Below are 27,040 nucleotides of genomic sequence, written 5' to 3' on the forward strand. Positions count from 1 at the left end.
TGTCAATAAATAAATTTAAATATGGCAAACGTTCTTCATTAGAAAACTACAGTTTCTTAGTAGTTTTTTTAGTTCTACGTGTCTGTCAGTAACTGAACACACAAAAAAGACTGCTTATCAGTTTGCAAATAACACAATGCTGGGAAACACAACTCATCTGTGGACATTGGAATCACATTTGAAAAACTAAGAGAACAGACCAACAGTTGCAAATTCATAATATTTGAATATGTCTACATAGACATTTTTCAAAAGAAAAATACAAATGACCAATAAGTATAAGAAAAATGTTCAATATCACAAGCTTTCACACCCTAAGCAATTTACAGATTCAGGGCAATGCCTATCAAAATTCCAAGGAGGTTACATAATCAGATAGGAATAATAAGTTCCAATGTTTCATAGCATAGTAGGGTAGCTATAGTTCATAACAATTTATTATATATTGCCGCAGTCTGGGTAGGCACAAAATCACGAGCCACTCAAGCAGGAACAAACTTTATTTTTTGAAACTGCCGCCAATGTTCTGTAGGCCCCCAGGAAGATCGTCGATCCACCCACGCGGCGTTCTCCCGGAACCCCCAGAGGAAGTTCCTCCCCCGGAACTCCCTCCTACTGTATTTCCCCAACCAATGGGAACTCTCCAGGAGTCCCGTAGCAGGCTGAGGTAAACAGCAGGAGTCCAATATCCATATGAATGCAAATCTTAACATAATCATATCATCTCAATGGCTAGCTGGCGTCACCTTTCAACCAAAAATGCCATGCATCATATACTTGGCTGGCTCTTAGCATCTCCTCCCTTCTGTTTAATTAAGCAACAAGCAATGTGGCTAGGGACCGTGCCTGTTAGGTTTGTCCAATTCAACATATGGTTCTTACCCGTCATCGGAAAACTGACCTCTAGGCGTCAGCCTCCTGTCTTAGGTTGATACCACTGCAATTGGATCATACCCATCACTGACTACCGGTCCAGCATATAGCCATACTTGTGGATAGGCCTATGCACCAGTGGGGGGGGGGGGGTGAGGTTCTTTGCCTCACCTCTGTTGGCCCCCAAAATTAGACCATCACTAGTAGAAGGGAGGAGGATACAGAAATGCCATGACACCAAGTCAAATGACGGCTCCTAGGAAAAATTGCATCACTGGTGACACATCAGCAAAGATACACCAGCACTACCATAATTCGCTGCATCAACAGATAGATCACAATGCATACAAGTGATACATAGTCCAGGCAAGTTCTGTAAGCAGTTCAAAGCAGAGGAATCTATCAATATGTCCATATCCTCCCAAAATAAATCAACTCATTGATTGAGCATTACTTGTTGAGTTATTAATCATTGATGTATCAGTTTATACAGTTTGTTGTGATAACTCTCGAAGAAGTTGTAGTTTGGTTTCATCTTTGTCTTCACCGGCACTGGGATGAAAATAGGAATTCTGACAATGATGCTAAAAAAATATGTAACATTTCAACAGGTACTAAGAAAACAATTTTTAGAACAATTTACATTATCCTGAACAGAATTATTAAATATAATGAAAAGGAAAGGTGAAAGTAAACAAACAGATCTGTTAACCTCCTATTTGTTCATATATTAAAACAATCCTCAACAGCTGTTTACCCAAATTAAATTAAACTATTAAAATCACGTGAATAATAAAAAAAATTCGGATCCATATTCATGAGCACTCCTCTTATATGATATATGGACATACGCACATACAGACATACAACACAAGACAGAAGTGTGCACACATAACATACAACACATAAGACAATAGTAAAGGCCTTGTAGCTTTACCTAGGTGAAATCTCCATTGCAATGTTTAAAAACTCCACAGTCAAAAAATAAAACTGATCAGAAAAACATTAACCTAGGTCTGTATGAGCTCAAAAATAAAATAGAACTTTATGATGTGGGAAAAAGCAATAATAAAATAGATATTGAAAAAAAGCATCCTGGTTAATCACTGTTGCAGATGTAAGAATAGCCAAGCTGGAGTTCTGGATATCAGCTGTTATGGATTTGAGTCAAATTATCTTCCTTTTGGTCTGTAGAAATTGTTTTGGTTAATCTCTCTGGAATCGAAATCGGCTGCTGTTCTCCCTGTGGAAAAACACAAACAGAACCCCGACTCCAGACAATCACTGGGTCAGGACCTTTCCATTGTCCTGTTAGAATATCCTTCCAAAGTACCTTAGGCTTATGTACATTTTTTGGATACAAATGTCTTTCCGCAGCACTAAGCCCTGATGAATCCAAATTTAAAAAGTTTAGAGTAAAAAGGGTTATTTTAAGTTTATCTTTGGGGGATATATACCCCTTTCCAATTCCCTCCTTTTGTTTTAATAAGTACATTTTAATAGTTTGATGAGCTCTTTCAACTATGCCTTGTCCTTGTGGATTGTATGGAATTTCTGTTATGTGAGTAATGCCAAATGATGAGCAAAATTGTTTAAAAGAGGTAGAAGCATAACCAGGACCATTATCTGTTTTTAACTGTTTTGGAACGCCCACAGTGGCAAAATTTTGTAAGCAATGAGCTATAACATCTTTAGTTTTTTCTCCAGCATGAAGGAAGCCCATCAAAAATCCAGAAGAAGTATCAACTGTAACATGCAAATATTTTAATTTTCCAAATTCTGGCAAGTGTGTGATGTCCATCTGCCAAATATGGTTAGGTATCAGTCCTCTAGGATTGACTCCAAGATTAACTTGTGATAAAAATGTCACACAATTTGGACATTGTTTTATTATATGTCGGGCTTGTTCTTTAGTTATTTTAAAATGCTTTTGTAAAGTATTAGCATTGACATGGAACCTTTTATGAAAATTTATAGCTTCTTCTATTGTGGAGAAAATATGTATGTCATGTGTAGATTTATCTGCTAATTCATTGCCCAAACTAAGGGCTCCAGGCAATCCTGTATGTGCCCTGATATGTCCTATAAAGAATGGATCTTTTCTGTCCCAGATTAGACTTTGTATAGTGGAAAACAAAGAGAAAACAGTAGAAGAAGAGGAAATCCTACCAGCATCTTCAAGGGATACTATAGCATTAACTACATATGACTATCAGAAAATAAATTAAATACAGAATCTTTAAACATCATAAAAGCTTGTAATACTGCATTAAGCTCTACCTTTTGAGCTGATTGGGTACTAAAAATATAAAAGTTTGATCAGGGGTAACTACTGCTGCTGTATTTTGACCCATCAGTGAATACATTTGGAGCATTCATGATAGGGGTTTTTCTTGTCATCTTTGGAAAAACTACAGGATGCTTAGACCAAAAAGACAACAAAGGATTAGATGGTAAGTGATTACCAAATGAAACATTAGATTTACACATGATTATTGCCCAAGTATTTAACTCATTAGCTAACTCATCAATTTGATCCATAGTATATGGAGTAATAATTTTATTGGGAGAAATCCCAAACACTCCCTTTGCTGCTTTTATTCCTTTGAGTATTAATTGTCCTACAGCCTCAGGATATCTAGTAAGAATAGTGTTAGGAGAATAAGATAAATGTATCCATAATAATGGACCTTCTTGCCAAAATACTCCTGTAGGAATATTTTTTGTTGGCAGTACAATAAATAATAAAGGCAAACTTATATCAATTCTATCCAAATGCATATTTTCCATATATGTTTCAATGATTTTTAATGCCTTTCTTGCTTCAGGCGTCAACATGCGGGGTGAATTTGGATCTGATGGACCTTTTAGAATATCAAATAAAGGTCCCAACTCTCCTGTCGGTATGCCTAGATAAGGCCTTATCCAATTTATGTCTCCCAATAACTTTTGAAAGTCATTAAATGATTTGAGTTGATCTACTCGTATTTGAATTTTTGGTGGACAGACCATGGTTGAGGATAATAGAACTCCTAAATAATTAATTGGAAGATTTAATTGTACTTTATCTATTGCTATCTCTAGATTATAATTTTTTAATAAATTTGTAAGTGTGGCATAACATTCTAGCAATGTGTTTTTATCTTTATGTGCCAATAACACATCATCCATATAGTGAAATATTTGTAGTTCAGGATTTTGATTTCTAAGTGGCCGTATTGCTTTGTTAACATAAATTTGACACATAGTTGGACTATTAGCCATCCCTTGAGGGAGTACTTTCCATTCATATCTCTGATCAGGACCTTCATGATTTAGTGCAGGGATAGTAAATGCAAAATGTGGACTATCCTTGGGATGAATTGGAATTGAAAAAAAAATCATTAATATCTATAGCTAAAACATACCAGGTTTTTGGTAAAGCAGACAATTGGGGAATCCCTGATTGAGCAGGTCCCATAATAACCATCTCATTATTAATGGCTCTTAAATCTTGCAATAATCTCCATTTACCAGATTTCTTTTTAATGACAAAAATGGGAGTATTATGGGGAGATACGGAAGGTTGTATATGTCCCTCTGCTAATTGTTGTTTGATCAGGTCATGGGCTACTTGTATCTTTTCTTTAGTCGGGGCCACTGAGGAACCCACACTGGTCTTTCTGATTTCCAAGTAATTTTGATTGTTTCAGTGGCCCTTTCTGAAAACCCAATCCATGTCTATTTATTTCTTGATCTATTTGAATTGGTGCTATCATACCTTGTTCTTGTTCTCTTAATCTTTTTTCTTTCCTAAAGCCTTGTCTAGCCCTAGTAGTGGGTGTGTTAGGATTGATGTTATTTGTTAATGTCAAACCTAATTGATCTAGGACATCTCGTCCCCATAAATTTATAGGAAGATGATCCAATACATAGGGCTTCACATCCTTCAGGATCCTTCCAATCTAATACCATTGCACTTCTATGGGGATTAGTTGCCACTCCTAGGCCTCGAAGCATTTGAGTGGCTTGTTGTAATGGCCAATGTTTTGGCCATTCTTGACAAGATATGATGCTAAGGTCAGCACCTGTGTCCAGTATCCCATTAAAGTCATGTCCTTGAATATTTAGTTTTAGCATGGGGCGAGAATCTAAATTTAAAGACAGCATAGCCCAATCTACACCTGTGGAGCCTAATCCCTTGGAACCTCTTTCTACAGTACGACTGGAAAATTTATCATGCAGGCTGGGTATTATTAATAACTGTGTTATTCTATCTCCTGGTGAAATTACTGATATACCTCTTGGAGAACTAGCTATAATTTTTATTTCACCCTCATAATCGGGATCAATTACCCCAGGACTTATCATAAGTACTTTTAGTGTTGAAGAACTGCGTCCCAATAATAAGCCTACTGTTCCTTGGGGAAGAGGTCCTTTTACTCCTGTGGGAATGATTTGAACTCCCATCTCTGGAGTTAGTACTGCTCTGGCAGAGGTGCAGATGTCCAACCCTGTGCTCCCTCTAGTTTGTCTGATGAGGGATTTAATGGATAATGCGTCCTGGGCACTACCTTGATGGTGCTGCTGGGTTCCTCCATTGCCCCTTATATTTGTGGTTTGGGGCCCCAGAGCATTGGGCCCTCCAGTCCGTTTTTTGGCAATGGAGCCTGATGCCTTTCTCCACAATATCGTGGGTAAACACTTGGTCCTTGCCTGTTTTTTGATAACGGAATACCCTCTATGGTGGTTTGAGAACGGCACTCATTAGCCCAATGTTTCCCTCTACAGCATCGTGGGCAAATACCCGGTATTCTATTCCTTTGATACCTAGCTTTGTTAAACCCTCCTCCTATGGGGCAACTCCTTTTAAAATGTCCTATTTGATCATAATTATAGCATGTTTTTGGCCTGGCATCTAAAGCCTGTTGTACTGCTGCTAAGACTTGCCCTTGTTCATTAATGTCTCTACATAATTTAATATATGTGTTTAAATCTTCATGTCTCCATGGTCTAATCTCTCTCTGCAGCAACAATTTGCTTGGTCATAAGCCAGTTGTTTTATAAATGGCACTGCCTGTTCTGTATCTCCAAATATTCTGGAAGCTGTTTGAATAAGCCTATCTACAAATTCAACGTAAGGTTTATTAGTTCCTTGTATTACCTTAGATAATTGTCCTTGTAAATCTCCATGCCCCTGTAAAGTTTTCCATGCCCTAACCGCATCTACAGCAATTTGTGCGTATACGCCAGGATCATATTCAATTTGTTGCCGTTGACCCTCATAAGGTCCTTTTCCTAATAACATATCTAGATTTCCTTGAGGGTAACTGGCTGCTGCATTTTGCCTAGCTGTCTCCATGCAAAATTCCTCATTGGCAACCTTCCATAACAAATATTGTCCTCCATTTAGCACAGATCGACACATGTTAGCCCAATCTGCTGGCGTCATGTCTAAGTTGGTAATGGATTTGACCATGCTCACAGTGAAGGGTGCTTGTGACCCATAGGTTGTTACAGCCTCCTTTAATTGCTTCACTGTTTTGAAATCTAAAGCACAGTGAATTTGTTGCCCTCCTGCCTGCTCAAGTACAGGGCATGCTAATCTTTGGGGTCCTGCCTCAGGATTCCGTCCATCAACTACGGGAGTTGAGGGCCGCTCAGCTGTAGATGGAGCTGTTGGTTGAATTACGCCCTCTTTTGATAGAACAGAGTTAGTAGCAGCCTCCTGTTGTAATTCCCCGCCTGATGGTTGTTTTTCCTCTAAGCTTTCTTTCTTCAAATTTTCCTCTGACTAGCTCGAGAGACCTTCTCTTTTGCTTGACCTAACATGTTTTCTACCATAGTCTGGACCTCTAACAATTTACTTAACAGTTTTTCGGTTTGTTTTTTACTAGTTTCTAATCTACTATAAAGGTAATGCAACCCAATAAGATAGCATAAAACAAAACCGAAACAGAATGAAACAAAAACGGAACAAAGAATAGTTGTATCAATTTTCTCTTTCTCAGGGCCCAACAACTTCAAACCTTGAGCCAACCATTTTTCCCAGTTTGCCTGAGAAAATTCTAGAGATAGGCAGCTTGAAACAAAAACAAAATAAATCAAAACAAGGACACATTGTTTTTTGAAATGGTCACCCATTTTGTCGCCTTCCCTCAGGGGCGAGCAATTTTACTCACCTCCAAGCTTCAGGCATTCCCCATACCGGCCACCAAATGCCGCAGTCTGGCTAGGCACAAAATCACGAGCCACTCAAGCAGGAACAAACTTTATTTTTTGAAACTGCCGCCAATGTTCTGTAGGCCCCCAGGAAGATCGTCGATCCACCCACGCGGCGTTCTCCCGGAACCCCCAGAGGAAGTTCCTCCCCCGGAACTCCCTCCTACTGTATTTCCCCAACCAATGGGAACTCTCCAGGAGTCCCGTAGCAGGCCAAGGTGAACAGCAGGAGTCCAATATCCATATGAATGCAAATCTTAACATAATCATATCATCTCAATGGCTAGCTGGCATCACCTTTCAACCAAAAATGCCATGCATCATATACTTGGCTGACTCTTAGCAATGTATTTTACAAAATACTACAAAAGGGAAGTTTGATTTCCTAACACAAAGAAATGATAAAATGTTTAAGGAAAGGGAAATACTAATTGCCTGGATCTATCATTACACATTTATATGTGCATACAATTATCACATCATAGCCCATAAATATGTACAATTACTATGTTTTAATTTTTAAAATGATCACCTCTTAATAGAGATATAAAGGGATTCAAATTCTTAGTTGGAAACCATGTTTGAAATGTAGAGTTAGAGGCAACGTGGAGAAGGATGTTGGGTATTTTGCTAATAATAGATTCTGAGGTCTAAAAGAATTAAATTTCAAGACATGTGGAAGGATAGAAAATTGGGTCATATTAGAAAAAGCCTGGAACTATAAAAGAATGAAAGACTGATTAAAAACACCTGGGAGGATGGATGAAGTTAGCAGAGTAAAAACACCTGGATCTTACCAAGAGTAATTGTAAAGAAATAGAAAATCTGAATAGCCCTCTAAGTAATATGGAGATTAAGTAAATAATCAAAAACAACCTAAAAAAGAAAAGTCCAGGATCAGGTGGTCTCCTACACATATTCTACCAAACACATAAAGAAGAATAAATGCTAATCTTTCTAAAGTATTTCCTTTAAAAAATGAAGAGGAAGAAACTTCAAACTTTTTAATAATGCCAGCAGCACCCTGAAACCAAAGCCAAACAAAGACATAACAAGAAAAGAAAACTACAGGCCAATATCCCTAATCTATACAGGTGCAAAAGTCCACAACAAAATGTTAGGAAATAGAATCCAACAACAATAACCTGGTTATATTTGTCCCTAGGATACATGAATTGTTTTGCATACACAAATCTAAAAGAAGGACAAAACTTCATAAAAAGGATAAGTGAGGAAAATCACATGATCTTATCTATAGATGCAGATAAAGCACTTCACAAAATTCAACATTCTTTCGCTATAAAAATTCTTTAAAAAGTAGAGATAGAAGATAAGTACACCTCAATATAATAAAGGTTGTATACGAAAAACCCATAACTAATATCATACCCAATGGTGAAAAGTTGAAAACTTTCCCTCTAAGATCAGGAGTATTTTTTCCCTAAAAGACGCCCACTCTTACCACTTCTGTCCAACATAGTATTGGCAGTCCTAACCAGAGCAGTCAAGAAAAATAAATAAAAGGCATCCACATCAGAAGGTTAGAAGTATAATTTTCTCTATTTGCAGATGTCATAATTATCTATACATTATATATAATTTTATATATATGACATACATATGTGTATGTACATATCCCCCAACAACTCCATTTTCTAAACTATTAGAATAAGTAAATTCAATAAATCAAAACACAAAATCCCCTGCATTTCTTTTTTTACATATTAATTGTGCATATTGTATGTAATAGGATTCAATGTGATATTTTCATATGTGTATATAGCAGCATTGGTCTTGCCCATCCACCCTTCTTCTACCTTAGCCCACCTACACTGGAACTCTTCCCAGTCCCTAGTAATCCCTTTTCTTTTCTTCAGGTCATCTTTTTCTTCTTCTTCCTCCTCCTCTTCTTCTGTTTTGGGGTGTGTGAATGTGTGTGTGTGTGTGTGCGCGCTCGCGCGCGTTCGTGTATTTGTTTTGTTTTATTCTGCTTTTTGTTTTGTTTTGGTCTTCCTAGTTTCTACATATGAGAGAGAACATTCAATACTAGTTCTTTGTCTGGGTTATTGCATTTAACATGATGTACTCCAATCCCATTCATTTTGCTACAAATTATAGGATTTCATTCCTTAGGCTATGAAATACTCCAGTGGGTGTGTGTGTGTGTGTATGTGTGTGTGTGTGTGTATACATATATATAAAATATATATGTATATATATACTTTTTTCCTTATCTAATCATCTGTTGATGGGCACTTAGGCTGATTCCATATCAGCAATTGTTAATGGTACTACAATAAATATGGGCTATTAAGTACCACTTCGGTATGCTGATTTAATTTCCTTTGAATATATACCCAGGAGTGTGATACCTGGCTCATACAATAATTCTTTTTTTTATTATTAGTTGTTCAAAACATTTCAAAGCTCTTGACATATCATATTTCATACATTTGATTCAAGCGGATTATGAACTCCCATTTTTACCCTGTATACATATTGCAGAATCACATCAGTTACACATCCACTGATTTACATATTGCCCTAATAGTGACTGTTGTATTCTGCTGCCTTTCCTATCCTCTACTATCCCCCCTCCCCTCCCCTGCCCTCCCCTCCCATATTCTCTCTCTACCCCATCTACTGTAATTCATTTCTCTCTCTTCTTTTCTTTCCCCTTTCCCCTCACTTCCTCTTATATGTATTTTGTATAACAATGAGGGTCTCCTTCCTTTACCATGCAATTCCCTTCTCTCTCCCTTTCCCTCCCCCCTCTAGTCCCTGTTTAATGGTGATCTTCTTCTCATGCTCTTCCTCCCTGCTCTGTTCTTAGTTGCTCTCCTTATATCAAAGATGACATTTGGCATTTATTTTTTAGGGAATGGCTAGCTTCACTTAGCATAATCTGCTCTAATGCCATCCATTTCCCTGTAAATGCCATGATTTTGTCATTTTTTAGTGCTGAGTAGTACTCCATTGTGTATAAATGCCACATTTTTTTAACCATTCATCTATTGAAGGGCATCTAGGTTGGTTCCACAGTCTAGCTATTGTGAATTGTGCTGCTATGAACATCGTTGTATCAGTGTCCCTATAGTACACTCTTTTAAGGTCTTTAGGGAATAGTCCAAGAAGGGGAATAGCTGGGTCAAATGGTGGTTCCATTCCCAGCTTTCCAAGGAATCTCCATACTGCTTTCCAAATTGGCTGCACCAATTTGCATTCCCACCAGCAATGTACAAGTGTACACTTTTCCCCACATCCTCGCCAGCACTTGTTGTTGTTTGACTTCATAATGGCTGCCAATCTTACTGGAGTGAGATGGTGTCTTAGGGTGGTTTTGATTTGCATTTCTCTGACTGCTAGAGATGGTGAGCATTTTTTCATGTACTTGTTGATTGATTGTATGTCCTCCTCTGAGAAGTGTCTGTTCAGGTCCTTGGCCCATTTGTTGATTGGGTTATTTGTTATCTTATTGTTTAATTTTTTGAGTTCTTTGTATACTCTGGATATTAGGGCTCTATATGAAGTGTGAGGAGTAAAGATTTGTTCCCAGGATGTAGGCTCCCTATTTACCTCTCTTATTCTTTCTCTTGCTGAGAAAAAACTTTTTTTAGTTTAAGTAAGTCCCATTTGTTGATTGTTGTTATTAAGTCTTGTGCTATGGGTGTCCTATTAAGGAATTTGAAGCCCGATCCCACAATATGTAGATCGGAGCCAACTTTTTCTTCTATCAGACGCAGAGTCTCTGATCTGATATCAAGCTCCTTGATCCATTTTGAGTTAACTTTTGTGCATGGCGAGAGAAGGGGATTCAGTTTCATTTTGTTGCATATGGATTTCCAGTTTTCCCAGCACCATTTGTTGAAGATGCTATCCTTCCTCCATTGCATGCTTTTAGCCCCTTTATCAAATATAAGATAGTTGTAACTTTGTGGATTAGTCTCTGTCTCCTCTATTCTGTACCATTGGTCCACCCGCCTGTTTTGGTACCAGTACCATGCTGTTTTTGTTACTACTGCTCTGTAGTATAGTTTGAAATCTGTTATCGCTATACCGCCTGATTCACACTTCCTGCTTAGAGTTGCTTTTGCTATTCTGGGTCGTTTATTTTTCCATATGAATTTCATGATTGCTTTATCTATTTCTACAAGAAATGCCATTGGGATTTTGATTGGCATTGCATTAAACCTATAGAGAACTTTGGGTAATATCGCCATTTTGATGATGTTAGTTCTGCCTATCCATGAACAGGGTATATTTTTCCATCTTCTAAGATCTTCTTCTATTTCTCTCTTTAGGGTTCTGTAGTTTTCATTGTATAAATCTTTCACCTCTTTTGTTAGGTTGATTCCCAAGTATTTTATTTTTTTTTTTTGAGGATATTGTGAATGGGGTGTTTTTCCTCATTTCCATTTCAGAAGTTTTGTTGCTGATAAACAGGAATGCCTTTGATTTATGCGTGTTGATTTTATATCCTGCCTCTTTGCTGAATTCATTTATTAGTTCTAGTAGTCTCTTTGTAGACCCTTTTGGGTCTTCTATGTATGGAATCATGTCGTTCACAAATAGTGATAATTTAAGTTCTTCTTTTCCTATTTTTATGCCTTTAATTTCTTTCATCTGTCTAAATTGCTCTGGCCAGTATTTTGAGAACTATATTGAATAGAAGTGGTGAGAGAGGGCATCCCTGTCTTGTTCCAGATTTTAGAGGGAATGCCTTCAGTTTTTCTCCATTTAGAATGATGCTAGCCTGAGGCTTAGCATATATAGCTTTTACAATGTTGAGGTAAGTTCCTGTTATCCCTAGTTTTTCTAGAGTTTTGAACATAAAGGTATGCTAGACTTTGTCGAATGCTTTTTCTGCATCTATCGAGATGATCATATGGTTCTTATCTTTAAGTCTATTGATGTGGGGAATAACATTTATTGATTTCCATATATTGAACCAGCCTTGCATCCCAGGGATGAATCCTACTTGATCATGGTGTACAATTTTTTTGATATGCTTTTGTGTCCGATTCGCCAGAATTTTATTGAGGATTTTTGCATCTAGATTCATTAGAGATATTGGTCTGTAGTTTTCTTTCTTTGAAGTGTCTTTGTCTGGTTTCAGAATCAGGGTGATGTTGGCCTCATAGAATGAATTTGGAAGAGCTCCCTTTTTTTCTATTTCTGAAATAACTTGAAAAGTATTGATATTAATTCTTCTTTAAAGGTTTTGTAAAACTCCGCTGTATATCCATCCGGTCCTGGGCTTTTTTTGGTTGGTAGTCTTTTGATGGCTTCTTCTATTTCATCCATTGATATTGGTCTGTTCAAGTTGTGTGTATCCTCCTGACTCAGTCTGGGCAAATCATATGACTTAAGAAATTTATCAATGTCTTCACTATCTTCTATTTTATTGGAATATAGGGTTTCAAAATAATTTCTAATTGTCTTCTGTATTTCTGTAGCATCTGTTGTGATATTGCCTTTTTCATCCCGTATGTTAGTAATTTGAGTTCTCTCTCTTCTTCTCTTCATTAGCATGGCTAAGGGTCTGTCAATATTATTTATATTTTCAAAGAACCAACTTTTAGTTTTGTCAATTTTTTCAATAGTTTCTTTTGTTTCAATTTCGCTGATTTCCACTCTGATTTTAATTATTTCTTGCCTTCTGCTACATTTGCTGTTGTTTTGCTCTTCCTTTTCTAGGACTTTGAGATGAAGTGTGGGCTCATTTATTTGTTGGTTTTTTCTTTTTTTTTTTTGAGGAATGACCTCCAGGCAATGAATTTCCCTCTTAAAACTGCTTTCATTGTGTCCCATAGATTCCGATATGTTGTACCTGTGTTTTCATTCATCTCTAAGAATTTTTTTATTTCCTCCTTTATGTCTTCTGTAACCCATTGATCATTCAGTAACATATTGTTCATTTTCCATGTGATGTAGGGTTTTTCCTTCCTTCTTTTATCATTGATTTCCAGTTTCATTCCATTATGATCAGATAAAATGCATGGTATTATCTCCACACCTTTATATTTACTGAGGGTTGCCCTATGGCATAATATATGGTCTATTTTTGAGAAGGATCCATGTGCTACTGAGAAAAAAAGTATATCTACTTGATGGTGGTTGATATATTCTATATATGTCAGTTAAGTCTAGGTTATTGATTGTGATATTGAGTTCTATAGTTTCTTTATTCAACTTTTGTTTGGAGGATCTGTCCAATGGTGAGAGAGATGTGTTGAAGTCACCCATAATTATTGTGTTGTGGTCTATTTGATTCTTTAACTTGAGGAGAGTTTGTTTTATGAATGTCGCAGCACCCTTATTTGGTGCATAAATATTGATAATTGTTATGTCTTGTTGGTGAATGGTTCCTTTTAACAGTATATAATGTCCTTCCTTATCCCTTTTGATTAACTTAGTCTTAAAGTCGATTTTATTTGATATGAGGATGGCCACACCTGCTTGCTTCTGAGTACCGTGTGCATGGTATGATTTTTCCCAACCTTTCACCTTCAGCCTGTGTATGTCTTTTCCAATCAGATGTGTCTCCTGGAGGCAGCATATTGTTGGATTTTTTTTTAAATCCATGTTACCAGCCTATGCCACTTTATTGGTGAGTTTAAGCCATTAACATTTAGAGTTACTATTGATATATGGTTTGTATTTCCAGCCATGTTTGATTATTTATCTTTTTTTAAAATTTGGTTTGTTTCTCCATGATTAGCTTTCCCCCCCCCACCCACCTCTCGCTTTACTAAGGTACTTCCCACTGTTGGTTTTGGTTATTGTTTTTCATTTCTTCCTTGTGTCATTTCTTCCTTTGCTCAAGATGCTTTGCAATGCTGGTTTTCTGGCTGCAAATTCTTTTAACTTTTGTTTATCATGAAAGGTTTTTATTTCGTTGTCATACCTGAAGCTTAATTTTGCTGGATACAAAATTCTTGGTTGGCATCCATTGTCTTTCAGAGTTTGAAATACGTTGTTCCAGGATCTTCTCGCTTTCAGCATCTGTGATGAAAAATCCACCGTTAACCTTATTGGTTTACCCCTGAATGTAATCTGCCTCCTTTCTCTTGTAGCTTTTAATATTTTCTTTTTGTTCTGTATATTGGATATCTTCCTAACAATGTGTCTTGGCATTGGTCTACTGTGATTTTGTATGCTCGGTGTCCTGTATGCATCTACAATTTGTACATCTGTTTCCTTTTTTATGTCTTGAAAATTTTCTATAATTATTTCATTCAACAGATTGCTCATTCCCTTGGTTTGAACCTCTATACCTTCCTCTATCCCAATGACTCTTAAGTTTGTTTTTTTTATGGTATCCCATATCTCTTGGATGTTTTGCTTGTGATTTCTTACCAGCCTTTATGAGTTGGCTAGACTCTTTTCAAGATGATATATTTTGTCTTCATTATCTGACGTTCTTGCTTCTACTTGCTCCACTCTGTTAGTGATACTCTCATTTGAGTTTTTAATTTGGTTTATCGTTTCCTTCATTTCTAGGATTATTGATTTTTTTTTATAATCTCTATCTCCTGATAAAGATGCTTATTTGCTTCTTTTACCTGTTTATGTAATTCATTTTCAATGTGTTCTTTCATTGTTTGAATTTGCTGTCTCATGTCCTCTTTAAGATTCCATTCCATCTGTCTAAGGTATTCCTTGAGTTCTTTATTTGACCATTTTTCTGATGCCTCTATATCCTCCTGTATATTTCGGCTGTCCTGCATTGTTTGTACTCCTTTTCTTCCTTGCTTTTTCATACTGCTCATGTTACTTCTTGTTCTGTTTGACTGCTGAGTTACTGTTTACTCCTATAAATTTATTTGGTTTGTGTGTCTCTGGGGTCTCTCTTTTGTGATGGGAGACTATGACGAGAGATGATGAGTTTTGTTGCATTTTAATGCAGATTCATTCGTTTCCTAAACTGTGTACAGATTCTGATGGCATATAGGTTTGCAGTTTGGTCTTGGGACTTATATTTAGGTCGAATGATGTGATGGTATTGAGGTTGGTATCTCTTGGTAACCTTGGAAGGTTGCTCTACTGATGAGGGATATTAACAGGAGAATGGTCTGGAGTATTTGGGGGTAGCTAGGGACTTGGTAGCACTATATAACAACTCAGAACATTTACCTATAGATATTTAGTATATTACACATAAACAGCATCGTGATGCTTGGGAGGAAAGGTATTAGAAGGGGAGGGAAGAAGTCACTAAAGAGAATGAGAGTAAACAGGTAGAATTCAAGGAAAGGGGAATAAGGAAATTGAAAAGACAAAAGAAAAAATAGAAAATAAAAAAAGAGAAAAATTTTAAAAATAATTTTAAAAATTTAAAAAAACAATAATAAAAAAAATTTTAAATGCAGTCTTAGAGTTCGATTAACTTCTCTCCCAGTAGGTGGAGCTGTGCCTACCGGGCCAAGCTTCTCTCAATACACACAAACCAATCGCTGTGAAGCAGCTCCTCCTCCCCGACTGGGCGGGTCTCCAATCCTGAGTGCCTAGGGCCTTTTCTTGTGTCCAGTCACTTCCCCACTTTTCCTCCAGCCAGGCCCTTCTCACTGGTGACGCTCACCACAATACTGGCTACACGCCAGGTCTGCTGCTCCCTGGAGCACTATTTTCTTGAACGACTGGGCACACTCTCCCTACTTGCCATTCCCTAAGACCCTAAGGTTGTGGAGCGAGGGGCTGAGAACCCTCAGTGTGTTTTGCCTGCCCTCCGGTAGCCACGCCTCCGGGAGCTGGTGCAAGAGACCTCAGTTGTCAGCGCTGGTGGGAGTGGTAGCCGGGGGTCCTGCGCCGTTCCTGATTCCCTCGGTCTGACTATCACACTCACAGGAATGCTGGGAGGGGCCCTTGAGGTTTCCCCGCTGTGTGGAGAGGGAAGGCTAGGGGGTTACACACCTGCCGCCGCCAGTTTCAATGAAGTTATCTCCTCCTCCGCATTCTGGTGACGTCAGTTCTCTGCCATGGTGATATCCCATGCGAATGGGGACAGTTTGTTCCCTTTGCCAGGTGTTCGATGCAACGGGTGGGTCCTGACCGGCTCTCCCAAGCCCCGTCTCAACCCTGTGGCCACTGCCTATGACGGCTCGGTTGGTATTAACCTCCACAGGTTCATGGAGGAGCCGACAAGTTGTTTCAGCGGGAGCATTTAGCGCTAAGTCACAGGGGTTTGTCTGCAAGATGCAGGCCAACGGGAGCCTGAATTCACCCGCTCCGGGCTCAGTGTGTGTTCTGAGGGGCGCAGACTGCTCACCTGAGATCCACGTCAGCTCAGCATTGCCTAGTGATCATCATACAATACAAATATTTTCAGCTTTTTAAGGAGCATCCATACTGTTCCCTACACTAGCTAAACTATTATACATTCCCAACAACAGTATATAAGACTTTGTCTACTACCCATACTTTCCAGTATTTCTTTTTTTTTTTGGTATTTTAATAATAGCCATTCTAACTGTGATGATAAATATTATTTCTCATTATAACTTTAATTTGTATTTTCCAGATGGTTAATGATATTGAGCATTTTTTTCATGAATTTATTGGCCATTTGAGCCTTTTCTTTTGAGAAGTGAATATTCAGATCATTTGCCCATAGTAATTGTATTATTTGTTTCATACTGTTAAGCATTTTTAGTTCTACATATATTCTGTACATTAATGTTCTGTCAGATGAATAATTGGCAAATATTTTCTTTCATTCTTTAAGTTGTCCCTTCACTTAATTGTTTCCTTTATTGTGCAGCAGATGTTTAGTTTGATGTAATCCTATTTGTCAATTTTTGCTTTTGTTTCCTGTGCTTGGGAATCCTACTCAGAAAATCATTGCTTGTGCCAGTGTCTTAAACTCTTTTGCTTATGCTTCATTTTAATGTCAGAATATCCAGTCTTACAATTAGGTTTCTTATTCACTTAGATTTGATTTTTGGACCGGGTGAAAAATGGGGTGAAATTTCAATCTTCTTCATGTGGATATTCAATTTTCTTGGCACCATTTTTTAAAGAGGATTTTATTTCTCCAAGCATGTTCCTGGAACCTGTGTCAACAGTTTTCTATAACTATATTGGTATATTTTTGGTATCTCTATTTTGTTCCATTGGCTCGTGTCTGGTTTTGTGCCAATAACATGTTTGGGTTGTGATACCTCTACAGTATTTCATAAAAGCATGTACTGATTCCTCCAGATTTGTTATTGATCTTATTCAATATTTTACTGGAAGTTTTATTTTTTTTTTAATTTTTTATTATGGGTTGTTCAAAACATTACAAATTTTTTGACATATCATATTCCACACTTTGATTCAAGTGGGTTATGAACTCCCACCTTCACCCCATACACAGATTGCAGAATCACATCAGTTACACATCCATTGATTTACATATTGCCATACTAGTGTCTGTTGTGCTCCGCTGCCTTTCCCATCCTCCACCCTCCCCCCTCCCCACCGCTCCCCTCCCTTCCCCTCCTCTCTCTCTACCCCCTCCACTGTATAACCCTGAGGGTCTCCTTCCATTACCATGCAATTTCCCTTCTCTCTCCCTTTCCCTCCCACCTCTCATCCCTGTTAAATGTTAATCTTCTTCTCCTGCTCTTCGTCCCTACTCTGTTCTTAGTTACTCTCCTTATATCAAAGAAGACATTTGGCATTTGTTTTTTAGGGATTGGCTAGCTTCACTTAGCATAATCTGCTCTAATGCCATCCATTTCCCTGTAAATTCTATGATTTTGTCATTTTTTAATGCAGAGTAATACTCCATTGTGTATAAATGCCACATTTTTTTATCCATTCGTCTATTGAAGGGCATCTAGGTTGGTTCCACAGTCTTGCTATTGTGAACTGTGCTGCTATGAACATCGATGTAGCAGTGTCCCTGTAGCATGCTCTTTTTAGGTCTTTAGGGAATAGACCGAGAAGGGGAATAGCTGGGTCAAATGGTGGCTCCATTCCCAGCTTTCCAAGAAATCTCCATACTGCTTTCCAAATTGGCTGCACCAATTTGCAGTCCCACCAGCAATGTACAAGTGTACCCTTTTCCCCACATCCTCGCCAGCACTTGTTGTTGTTTGACTTCATAATGGCTGCCAATCTTACTGGAGTGAGATGGTATCTTAGGGTGGTTTTGATTTGCATTTCTCTGACAGCTAGAGATGGTGAGCATTTTTTCATGTACTTGTTGATTGACTGTATGTCCTCCTCTGAGAAGTGTCTGTTCAGGTCCTTGGCCCATTTGTTGATTGGGTTGTTTGTTCTCTTATTGTCTAATTTTTTGAGTTCTTTGTATACTCTGGATATTAGGGCTCTATCTGAAGTGTGAGGAGTAAAGATTTGTTCCCAGGGTGTAGGCTCCCTATTTACCTCTCTTATTGTTTCTTTTGCTGAGAAAAAACTTTTTAGTTTGAGTAAGTCCCATTTGTTGATTCTAGTTATTAACTTTTGTGCTATGGGTGTCCTATTGAGGAATTTGGAGCCCGACCCCACCGAATGTAGATCGTAGCCAACTTTTTCTTCTATCAGACGGCGCGTCTCTGATTTGATATCAAGCTCCTTGATCCATTTTGAATTCACTTTTGTGCATGGCGAGAGAAAGGGATTCAGTTTCATTTTGTTGCATATGGATTTCCAGTTTTCCCAGCACCATTTGTTGAAGATGCTATCCTTCCTCCATTGCATGCTTTTAGCCCCTTTATCAAATATAAGATAGTTGTAGTTTTGTGGATTGGTTTCTGTGTCCTCTATTCTGTACCATTGGTCCACCTGCCTGTTTTGGTACCAGTACCATGCTGTTTTTGTTACTATTGCTCTGTAGTATAGTTTGAAGTCTGGTATCGATATACCGCCTGATTCACACTTCCTGCTTAGCATTGTTTTTGCTATTCTGGGTCTTTTATTTTTCCATATGAATTTCATGATTGCTTTCTCTATTTCTACAAGAAATGCCGTGGGGATTTGGATTGGCATTGCATTAAACCTATAGAGAACTTTTGGTAATATCGCCATTTTGATGATGTTAGTTCTGCCTATCCATGAACAGGGTATATTTTTCCATCTTCTAAGATCTTCTTCTATTTCTCTCTTTAGGGTTCTGTAGTTTTCATTGTATAAGTCTTTCACCTCTTTTGTTAGGTTGATTCCCAAGTATTTTATTTTTTTTGAAGATATTGTGAATGGAGTGGTTGTCCTCACTTCCATTTCAGAGGATTTGTCGCTGATATACAGGAATGCCTTTGATTTATGCGTGTTGATTTTATATCCTGCCACTTTGCTGAATTCATTTTGTAGCTCTAATAGTTTCTTTGTAGACCCTTTTGGGTCTGCTAGGTATAGAATCATATCATCTGCAAATAGTGATAATTTAAGTTCTTCTTTTCCTATTTTGATGCCTTTAATTTCTTTCGTCTGTCTAATTGCTCTGGCCAGTGTTTCGAGAACTATGTTGAAGAGAAGTGGAGAGAGAGGGCATCCCTGTCTTGTTCCAGATTTTAGAGGGAATGCCTTCAGTTTTTCTCCATTCAGAATGATGCTAGCCTGAGGCTTAGCATAGATTGCTTTTACAATATTGAGGTATGTTCCTGTTATCCCTAGTTTTTCTAGAGTTTTGAACATAAAGGGATGCTGTACTTTGTCGAATGCTTTTTCCGCATCTATCGAGATGATCATATGGTTCTTATTTTTAAGTCTATTGATGTGGTGAATAACATTTATTGATTTCCATATATTGAACCAGCCTTGCATCCCAGGGATGAATCCTACTTGATCATGGTGTACAATTTTTTTGATATGTTTTTGTATCCGATTCGCCAGAATTTTGTTGAGGATTTTTGCATCTAGGTTCATTAGAGATATTGGTCTGTAGTTTTCTTTCTTTGAAGTGTCTTTGTCTGGTTTAGGTATCAGGGTGATGTTGGCCTCATAGAATGAATTTGGAAGTTCTCCCTCTTTTTCTATTTCCTGAAGTAGCTTGAAAAGTATTGGTATTAGTTCTTTTTAAAGGTTTTGTAAAATTCTGCTGTATACCCATCCGGACCTGGGCTTTTCTTAGTTGGTAGTCTTTTTATGGTTTCTTCTATTTCCTCAATTGATATTGGTCTGTTTAGGTTTTCTATATCCTCCTGACTCAATCTGGGCAGATCATATGACTTAAGAAATTTATCTATGCCTTCACTATCTTCTAATTTATTGGAGTATAAGGATTCAAAATAGTTTTTGATTATCTTCTGTATTTCTGAAGTGTCTGTTGTGATATTGCCTTTTTCATCCCGTATGCTAGTAATTTGAGTTCTCTCTCTTCTTCTCTTCGCTAGCATCGCTAAGGGTCTGTCGATTTTGTTTATTTTTTCAAAGAACCAACTTTTAGTTTTGTCAATTTTTTCAATTGTTTCTTTTGTTTCGATTTCATTAATTTCAGCTCTGATTTTAATTATTTCTTGCCTTCTACTTCTTTTGCTGTTGTTTTGCTCTTCTTTTTCAAGGATTTTGAGATGAAGTATGAGATCATTTATTTGTTGGTTTTTTCTTTTTTTAAGGAATGAACTCCATGCAATGAATTTTCCTCTTAGAACTGCTTTCAATGTGTCCCATAGATTCCGATATGTTGTGTCTGTGTTTTCATTTATCTCTAAGAATTTTTTAATTTCCTTCTTGATGTCTTCTATAACCCATTGATCATTCAGTAACCTATCGTTCATTCTCCAAGTGATGTATGCTTTTTCCTTCCTTCTTTTATCGTTGATTTTCAGTTTCATTCCATTATGATCAGATAAGATGCATGGTATTATCTCTACTCCTTTATATTGTCTAAGAGTTGCCCTGTGACATAATATATGATCTATTTTTGAGAAGGATCCATGTGCTGCTGAGAAAAAAGTGTAACTGCTTGATGTTGGGTGGTATACTCTATATATGTCAATTTGGTCTAGGTTATTAATAGTGTTTTTGAGTTCTATAGTTTCCTTATTCAACTTTTGTTTGGAAGATCTGTCCAGTGGCCAGAGAGGTGTGTTGAAGTCTCCCATGATAATGGTATGGTGGTCTATTAGACTCTTGAACTTGAGAAGAGTTTGTTTGACGAACATAGCTGCACCATTGTTTGGGGCATAAATATTTATGATTGTTATGTCTTGTTGGTGTATGGTTCCCTTCAGCAGTATGTAGTGTCCCTCTTTATCCCTTTTGATTAACTTTGGCTTGAAATCTATTTTATTTGATATGAGTATGGACACTCCTGCTTGTTTCCGAAGTCCATATGAGTGATATGATTTTTCCCAACCTTTCACCTTCAGCCTATGTATGTCTTTTCCTATCAAATGCGTCTCCTGTAGGCAGCATATTGTTGGGTCTTGTTTTGTGATCCATTCTACTAGCCTGTGTCTCTTAATTGGTGAGTTTAAGCCATTAACATTTAGGGTTATTATTGAGATATTGGTTGTTCTTCCAGCCCTATTTGTTTATTTCTGTTACTAAACATGGTTTGTTTTCCTCTTTGATTATTCCCCCCCCCCTTTACTGTCCTACCTCCCACTGTTGGTTTTCATTGTTATTTTCCATTTCCTCTTCCTGTAATGTTTTGGGGAGGATATTTTGAAAAGATGGTTTTCTAGCTGCAAATTCTTTTAACTTTTGTTTATCGTGGAAGGTTTTAATTTCATCTTCCATCCTGAAGCTTAATTTCGCTGGATACACAATTCTTGGTTGGAACCCATTTTCTTTCAGTGTTTGAAATATGTTATTCCAGGATCTTCTAGCTTTCAGAGTCTGTGTTGAAAGATCAGCTGTTATCCTGATTGGCTTACCCCTAAATGTAATCTGCTTCCTTTCTCTTGTAGCTTTTAAAATTCTCTCCTTATTCTGTATGTTGGGCATCTTCATTATAATGTGTCTAGGTGTGGATCTCTTATGATTTTGCACATTTGGCGTCCTGTAGGCTTCTAGGATTTGGGATTCTGTCTCATTCTTCAAGTCTGGGAAGTTTTCTTGTATTATTTCATTGAATAGACTGCTCATTCCTTTGGTTTGGAGCTCTGTACCTTCCTGTATCCCAATGACTCTTAAGTTTGGTCTCTTAATGTTATCCCATATTTCTTGGATGTTCTGCTCATGGTTTCTTAACAGTCTTGCTGAGCTGTCTATGTTCTTTTCCAGTTGAAATACTTTGTCTTCATTGTCTGATGTTCTATCTTCTAAGTGTTCTACTCTGCTGGTAGTATTCTCCATTGAGTTTTTAAGTTGGTTTATTGCTTCCTGCATTTCTAGGATTTCTGATTGTTTGTTTTTTATAACCTCTATCTCCCTGTATAGTTGATCCTTTGCTTCCTGGATTTGTTTGCGTAATTCATTGTCGAAGTGATCTTTCATTGTCTGATTTTGCTGTTTAATGTCTTCCTTGATACTCCAGATCATCTGAAGCATGTATATCCTGAATTCTTTATCTGACATTCCATCTGCTGCAGCTGTTACCTCTTCTAAAGTTGCGTTGACCTGCATTGCTTGTGGTCCTTTCTTTCCTTGTCTTTTCATACTGCTTGTGTATCTTTCCTGCAGGCGCGGGCGGCGGCTCTGCTCTCTCCTTATTCCAATTGGGGTGTCGTGGCTACCACGCCGGCAGGTCACTGGGCCTGTTCTGGGAGCTGGCGGTGGCTCTGTTCTGCCCCTACTCCAATTGGGGTGACGAGTGTACCACGCCAGCAGGCCACCGGGCCTGATCCGCCGGTCGGTTGCAGGTTTGCCTACCCTGCAGGCGCGGGTGGCGGCTCTACTCTGCCCCTACTCCATATGGGGTGACATGTCTGTCGTAGCGGCAGGCCACTGGGCCTGTCCCGCTGGTCGGTCGCAGATCTGCCCACCTTACGGGCACGGGTGGAGGCTCTGCTCTGCCCCTACTCCAAATGGGGTGTCGTGACTACCCCGCCTGCAGGACCCTGGGCCTGTTCCTGGCACGGGCGGTGACTCTGCTCTGCTGCTACTCCAATTAGGGTCGTGTTTGTACCACGCCGGCAGGCTCCTGGGCCTGATCCGCCGGTCTGTTGTAGGTCTGCCTACCTTGGAGGCACGGGCGGCGGATCTGCCGTGCCCCTTGGAGGCGCGGGCGGCGGATCTGCCCTGCCCCTCCTACCACGCCTGCGGACCCCTGGGCCTGATCTGCAGGTTGATCACTGGTCTGCTCACCCTGGGGGCACGGGTGGCGGTTCCGCTCCGCCCCCACTCCAATTGGGGTCACGTGACCACCACACCGGCAGGGCCTGATCCGGGCGTGGGAGAAGGATCTGCTCTGCCCCTACTCCAGTTGGGGTGACGTGTGTACCACACTGGCAGGCCACTGGGCCTGACCTGCCAGGCTGTCCCAGGTCTGTTTACCTTGCAAGCGCGAACGGCGGCTCTGCCCTGCCCCTCCTACCACGCCCATGTACCACTGGGTCGCGGGTCTGCCCACCTTTCGGGTGCAGGTGGCGGCTCCGCTCCGCCCGCTCTCCAATTGGGGTCACGCGGTCACCATGCTGGCGAGCCGCTGGGCCTGCTCCGGGTGCTGGCGGCGGCCCGGCTCCTCATAAGCCATTTTAAATCCTTTTTGAAAAGAGTTCAGGTATCAGGGTGTACTGGTGGATGCCTGTAGTTCCAGCTGCTCAGGAATCTGAGGTAGGACCCGAGCAACACAGTGAGACCCTGTGATTTATTCTGTTCAGGTTCTACTTGACAACCCAGACTGATGACATGATTGGTGACTTGAGTGGCCAGTCAGTTGTTCACTGCCAGTCACAAGTGGCCAGGGTTGTGTTGGCATGAGGAGGTGTCCATAAGGCAGTTTCTGTCAGCTCAGCAGGATGTAGGGATAAAAGGGTAGCTAATTCTGGCTCTTGGCAATCAGGTCTGGTTGTCTGTCAAGAACTCTGTGAGTATCAGTAGTCATTTTTGGGTCTTCAATCATCATTTGGTTCTGAGAACATTGAACCAGAAACTAGATAGTTCTTAAATCATCAATCAGTGAATCCTTTTCCTAACTGGATCCAAGCAGTCCAGTGTGGAGAGAGGTGGTCCCTCCAAGCTTCAGAAGTTCCCCGTACGAGCCGCCAAATGCCACAGTCTGGCTGGGCACAAATGCCGCAGTCTGGCTGGGCACACAATCACGAGCCACCACACAGCTTGTAGATTCAAACAGCAACTCTTTATTCCCGAACTCACACCAGCCGTCTACAAACACGTTCTGGGGAAATCCACGTTCTCTGCCCAAATCCAAACTGGAAGTTTTAGTCAGAGTAATTAGACAAGAGAAACAAATGGAAGACATAAAACAAAGGGAGGAAGTTAAATCATCCTGTTTGCAGATTATGTGATTCTAAATATAGAAAAACTTAAGGACACCACAACTTAAGTTCTTTTGCTCAAGAACTGCTTTGGCTATTTGGGGTCTTTTGTGCTCCTATATGAACTTCAGGATTGTTTTTTTTTTCTAGTTCTGTGAAGAACATCATTGGTATTTTCATAGCAATTACACTGAATCTATAAATTGCTTTGGGTAGTATGTTAGCTTTTCATTGCTGTGACCAAAATACCAAGTAAGAACAACTTAAATGTGGAGAATTTACATTAGCTCATGGTTTCAGAGTTTAGTCCATGGTAGGCTGACTCTATTGTTGTGGGCTCAAAGGGAGGCAGAAAATCATGGGTGTCCTTGAGGGGCACTGCTCCATTCATGGAAGCCAGGAAGCAGAGAGAAAAAGAGGAAGGAGCCAGAGGGAAGATGAATCCTTTTGAATACAACTCCAGTGACCCACCTTGTCCAGTCATGTCTCATCTGCCTAAAGTTACCACCTTATTAGTCCATTCCAATTTGGATGGACTGATCAGGTTATAGATCTCACAATCCAATCACTTTACCTCTGAATATTACTGAAGCTTTGGGGGGAAACCTCATATTCAAACACAAGAGATAATAGAGACATTTTCACAATATTAATTCTTCCAATTCATGAATATAGGACATCATTTCATCTTTGTCTTCAATTTCTTTCATCAGTATGTTGTTTATTTATGTTGTAGAAGAGATCTTTAAATTCCTTGGTTAAGATTATTCCTACATATTTTATTTTTTAAATTTTGTAGCTATTGTGAATGGGATTGTGCGTGGGCTGTCTCTCATCCAGCAAGGAGGTCCATGGAACAGGATAGAGGAGAGTGCAGCTGCAGAGTCGCTATTCAAGACCTCCAGACACCAGACAGGAAGCAGATCTAATTTTATTGCATAGTTACCATGTCGGGCAGTAGCTAAGCAGATTACAGGCAACCACCAATACAATTTCTTGCCAACTGTCCTTGCAGCAACCAATCAAGAGACGAGCTGCAGAGCAAGTGCAGGGACTGCAACACATGGCCTCACACCCAGGGCTGTGCCTATGAGGTAAGTGGTCTGCTGCTCACACACCTAGCAGGAGGGGAGTGGCCTACCACTCAGACACCCTTAATGTGGCCATGTATGCAGTACTCCGTGCATTTGTCCCCACAGTATTGCTTTCATTATTTCTCTCAATAATTTTGTTATTGATATGCAAAAAAAAATATTGATTTTTTTCTATTTTTTTATCCTGCTACTTTACTAAACTTCTTCATCAGTTCTAATAGCTTTTTTGGTGGTGTCCTTAAGGTTTCTATATTTAGAATCACATAATCTGCAAACAGGGATGATTTAACTTCCTCCCTCTGTTTTATGCCTTTCATTTCTTTCTCTTGTCTAATTACTCTGACTAATACTTCCAGTAAAATATTGAATAAAATCACTAAGAATAAACACACATATATTAGAAGAAATGCTGTCTGCTATTCCCCGTTTAGTATTATGTTGGCAAGGAATTTGTATGGCCTTTATTATGCTGAAGTATAATCCTACACCAAATTGGTTCAGGGCTTTTATCTGATGATAGAGATATTGCATTGCATCAAATGCTTTTCTTTATCTATTGAGATGATTGTATGATTCTTATCCTTCATTCTGCTTATGTGATATATTTATCGATTTGTATATGTTGAGTGATCCTTGCTTCTGTAGTATTTAACCAAATACTTTTTGTGTAGTGATGTTGAATTTGATTTACACCTGTATTTAAATGATGAAATTTGCATCTGTGTTGGTCAAGGATATTGATCTTTTGTTGTTGTTGTGTTCTTTTTTGTTGTTGTTGTTCTTGTGTTTGATAACATGGCAATGCTGCCTTCATAGAATGAGATTTGAAGAGTTTCCTTCCTTTCAATTTTATGCCATAGTCTGAGAAGAGCTAGAATTAATTCTTTGAAAGTTTGGTTAAATTCAGCAGTGAAGCCATCTGGTCCTGTGCTTTCTTTGTTAGAAAGCTATTTACTGATTCAGTCTCATTATTTTTATTAGTCTATTCACATTTTTTATGTGATCATGGTTCAATTTTGGTAAGTCATATATGTCTAGATATTTGTCCATTTCTTCTAGTTTTCTAATTGATTAATATATAGTTATTCAGAATAATTCCTGTTTATCCTTAATATTTCTGTGGTATCAAGTGTGATGTTTCCCTTTTCATCTCTAATTTTATTTATTTGGGTCTTCTCTCTTTTATTCTTTTTTATTAGAGTGTTATAGTTATACATAGTATATGGGTTCATTTTGACAAATCATACACAAAGGAATTTGATTTTAATCCCCATTCTTCTCCCCACACTTTTCCTTCCTTCCTCCATCCCTCTATTCTGCTCCCTCTGCTCTACTGGTCTTCCTTTCAGTCCTTTATTTTTTATTAGTACTTTCTACATATACATAGAAGTGAAATTTCCTTTGGTATATTTACATATGCAAATGACATGATTTCATTAAATTCATTCTATATTTCTTCCCCTTTCCCACTCTAATACACTGATATTCCCTAGATATGTATGATATCCGATGCCCACCACACCTTTTTTCCCTTATTTTGCTGTAACTTCGACATATGAG

The 27,040-nt window shown here is 38.7% G+C and overlaps 1 protein-coding gene across 3 annotated transcripts in view; it reads left to right on the plus strand.

Annotated features, from left to right (window-relative positions):
• The window catches only part of LOC124095088 (pregnancy zone protein), an 85,863-nt gene extending 60,364 nt beyond the window's left edge, over nt 1-25,499 (plus strand). For all 3 annotated transcript variants that reach the window (XM_058580498.1, XM_058580499.1, XM_058580500.1), the window contains one exon: nt 25,402-25,499. In XM_058580498.1, coding sequence (XP_058436481.1) covers nt 25,402-25,484 — 83 coding nt within the window. In that variant the 3' untranslated portion in view covers nt 25,485-25,499. The remainder of the gene's footprint in view (nt 1-25,401) is intronic.
• The last annotated feature ends 1,541 nt before the right edge of the window (nt 25,500-27,040 follow it).

The sequence above is a fragment of the Marmota monax genome, unplaced genomic scaffold (genome assembly GCF_021218885.2).
Source record: "Marmota monax isolate L192 unplaced genomic scaffold, Marmota_monax_Labrador192_F-V1.1 WCK01_AAM20220418_F8-fsc00315, whole genome shotgun sequence".
Lineage (NCBI taxonomy): Eukaryota > Metazoa > Chordata > Mammalia > Rodentia > Sciuridae > Marmota > Marmota monax.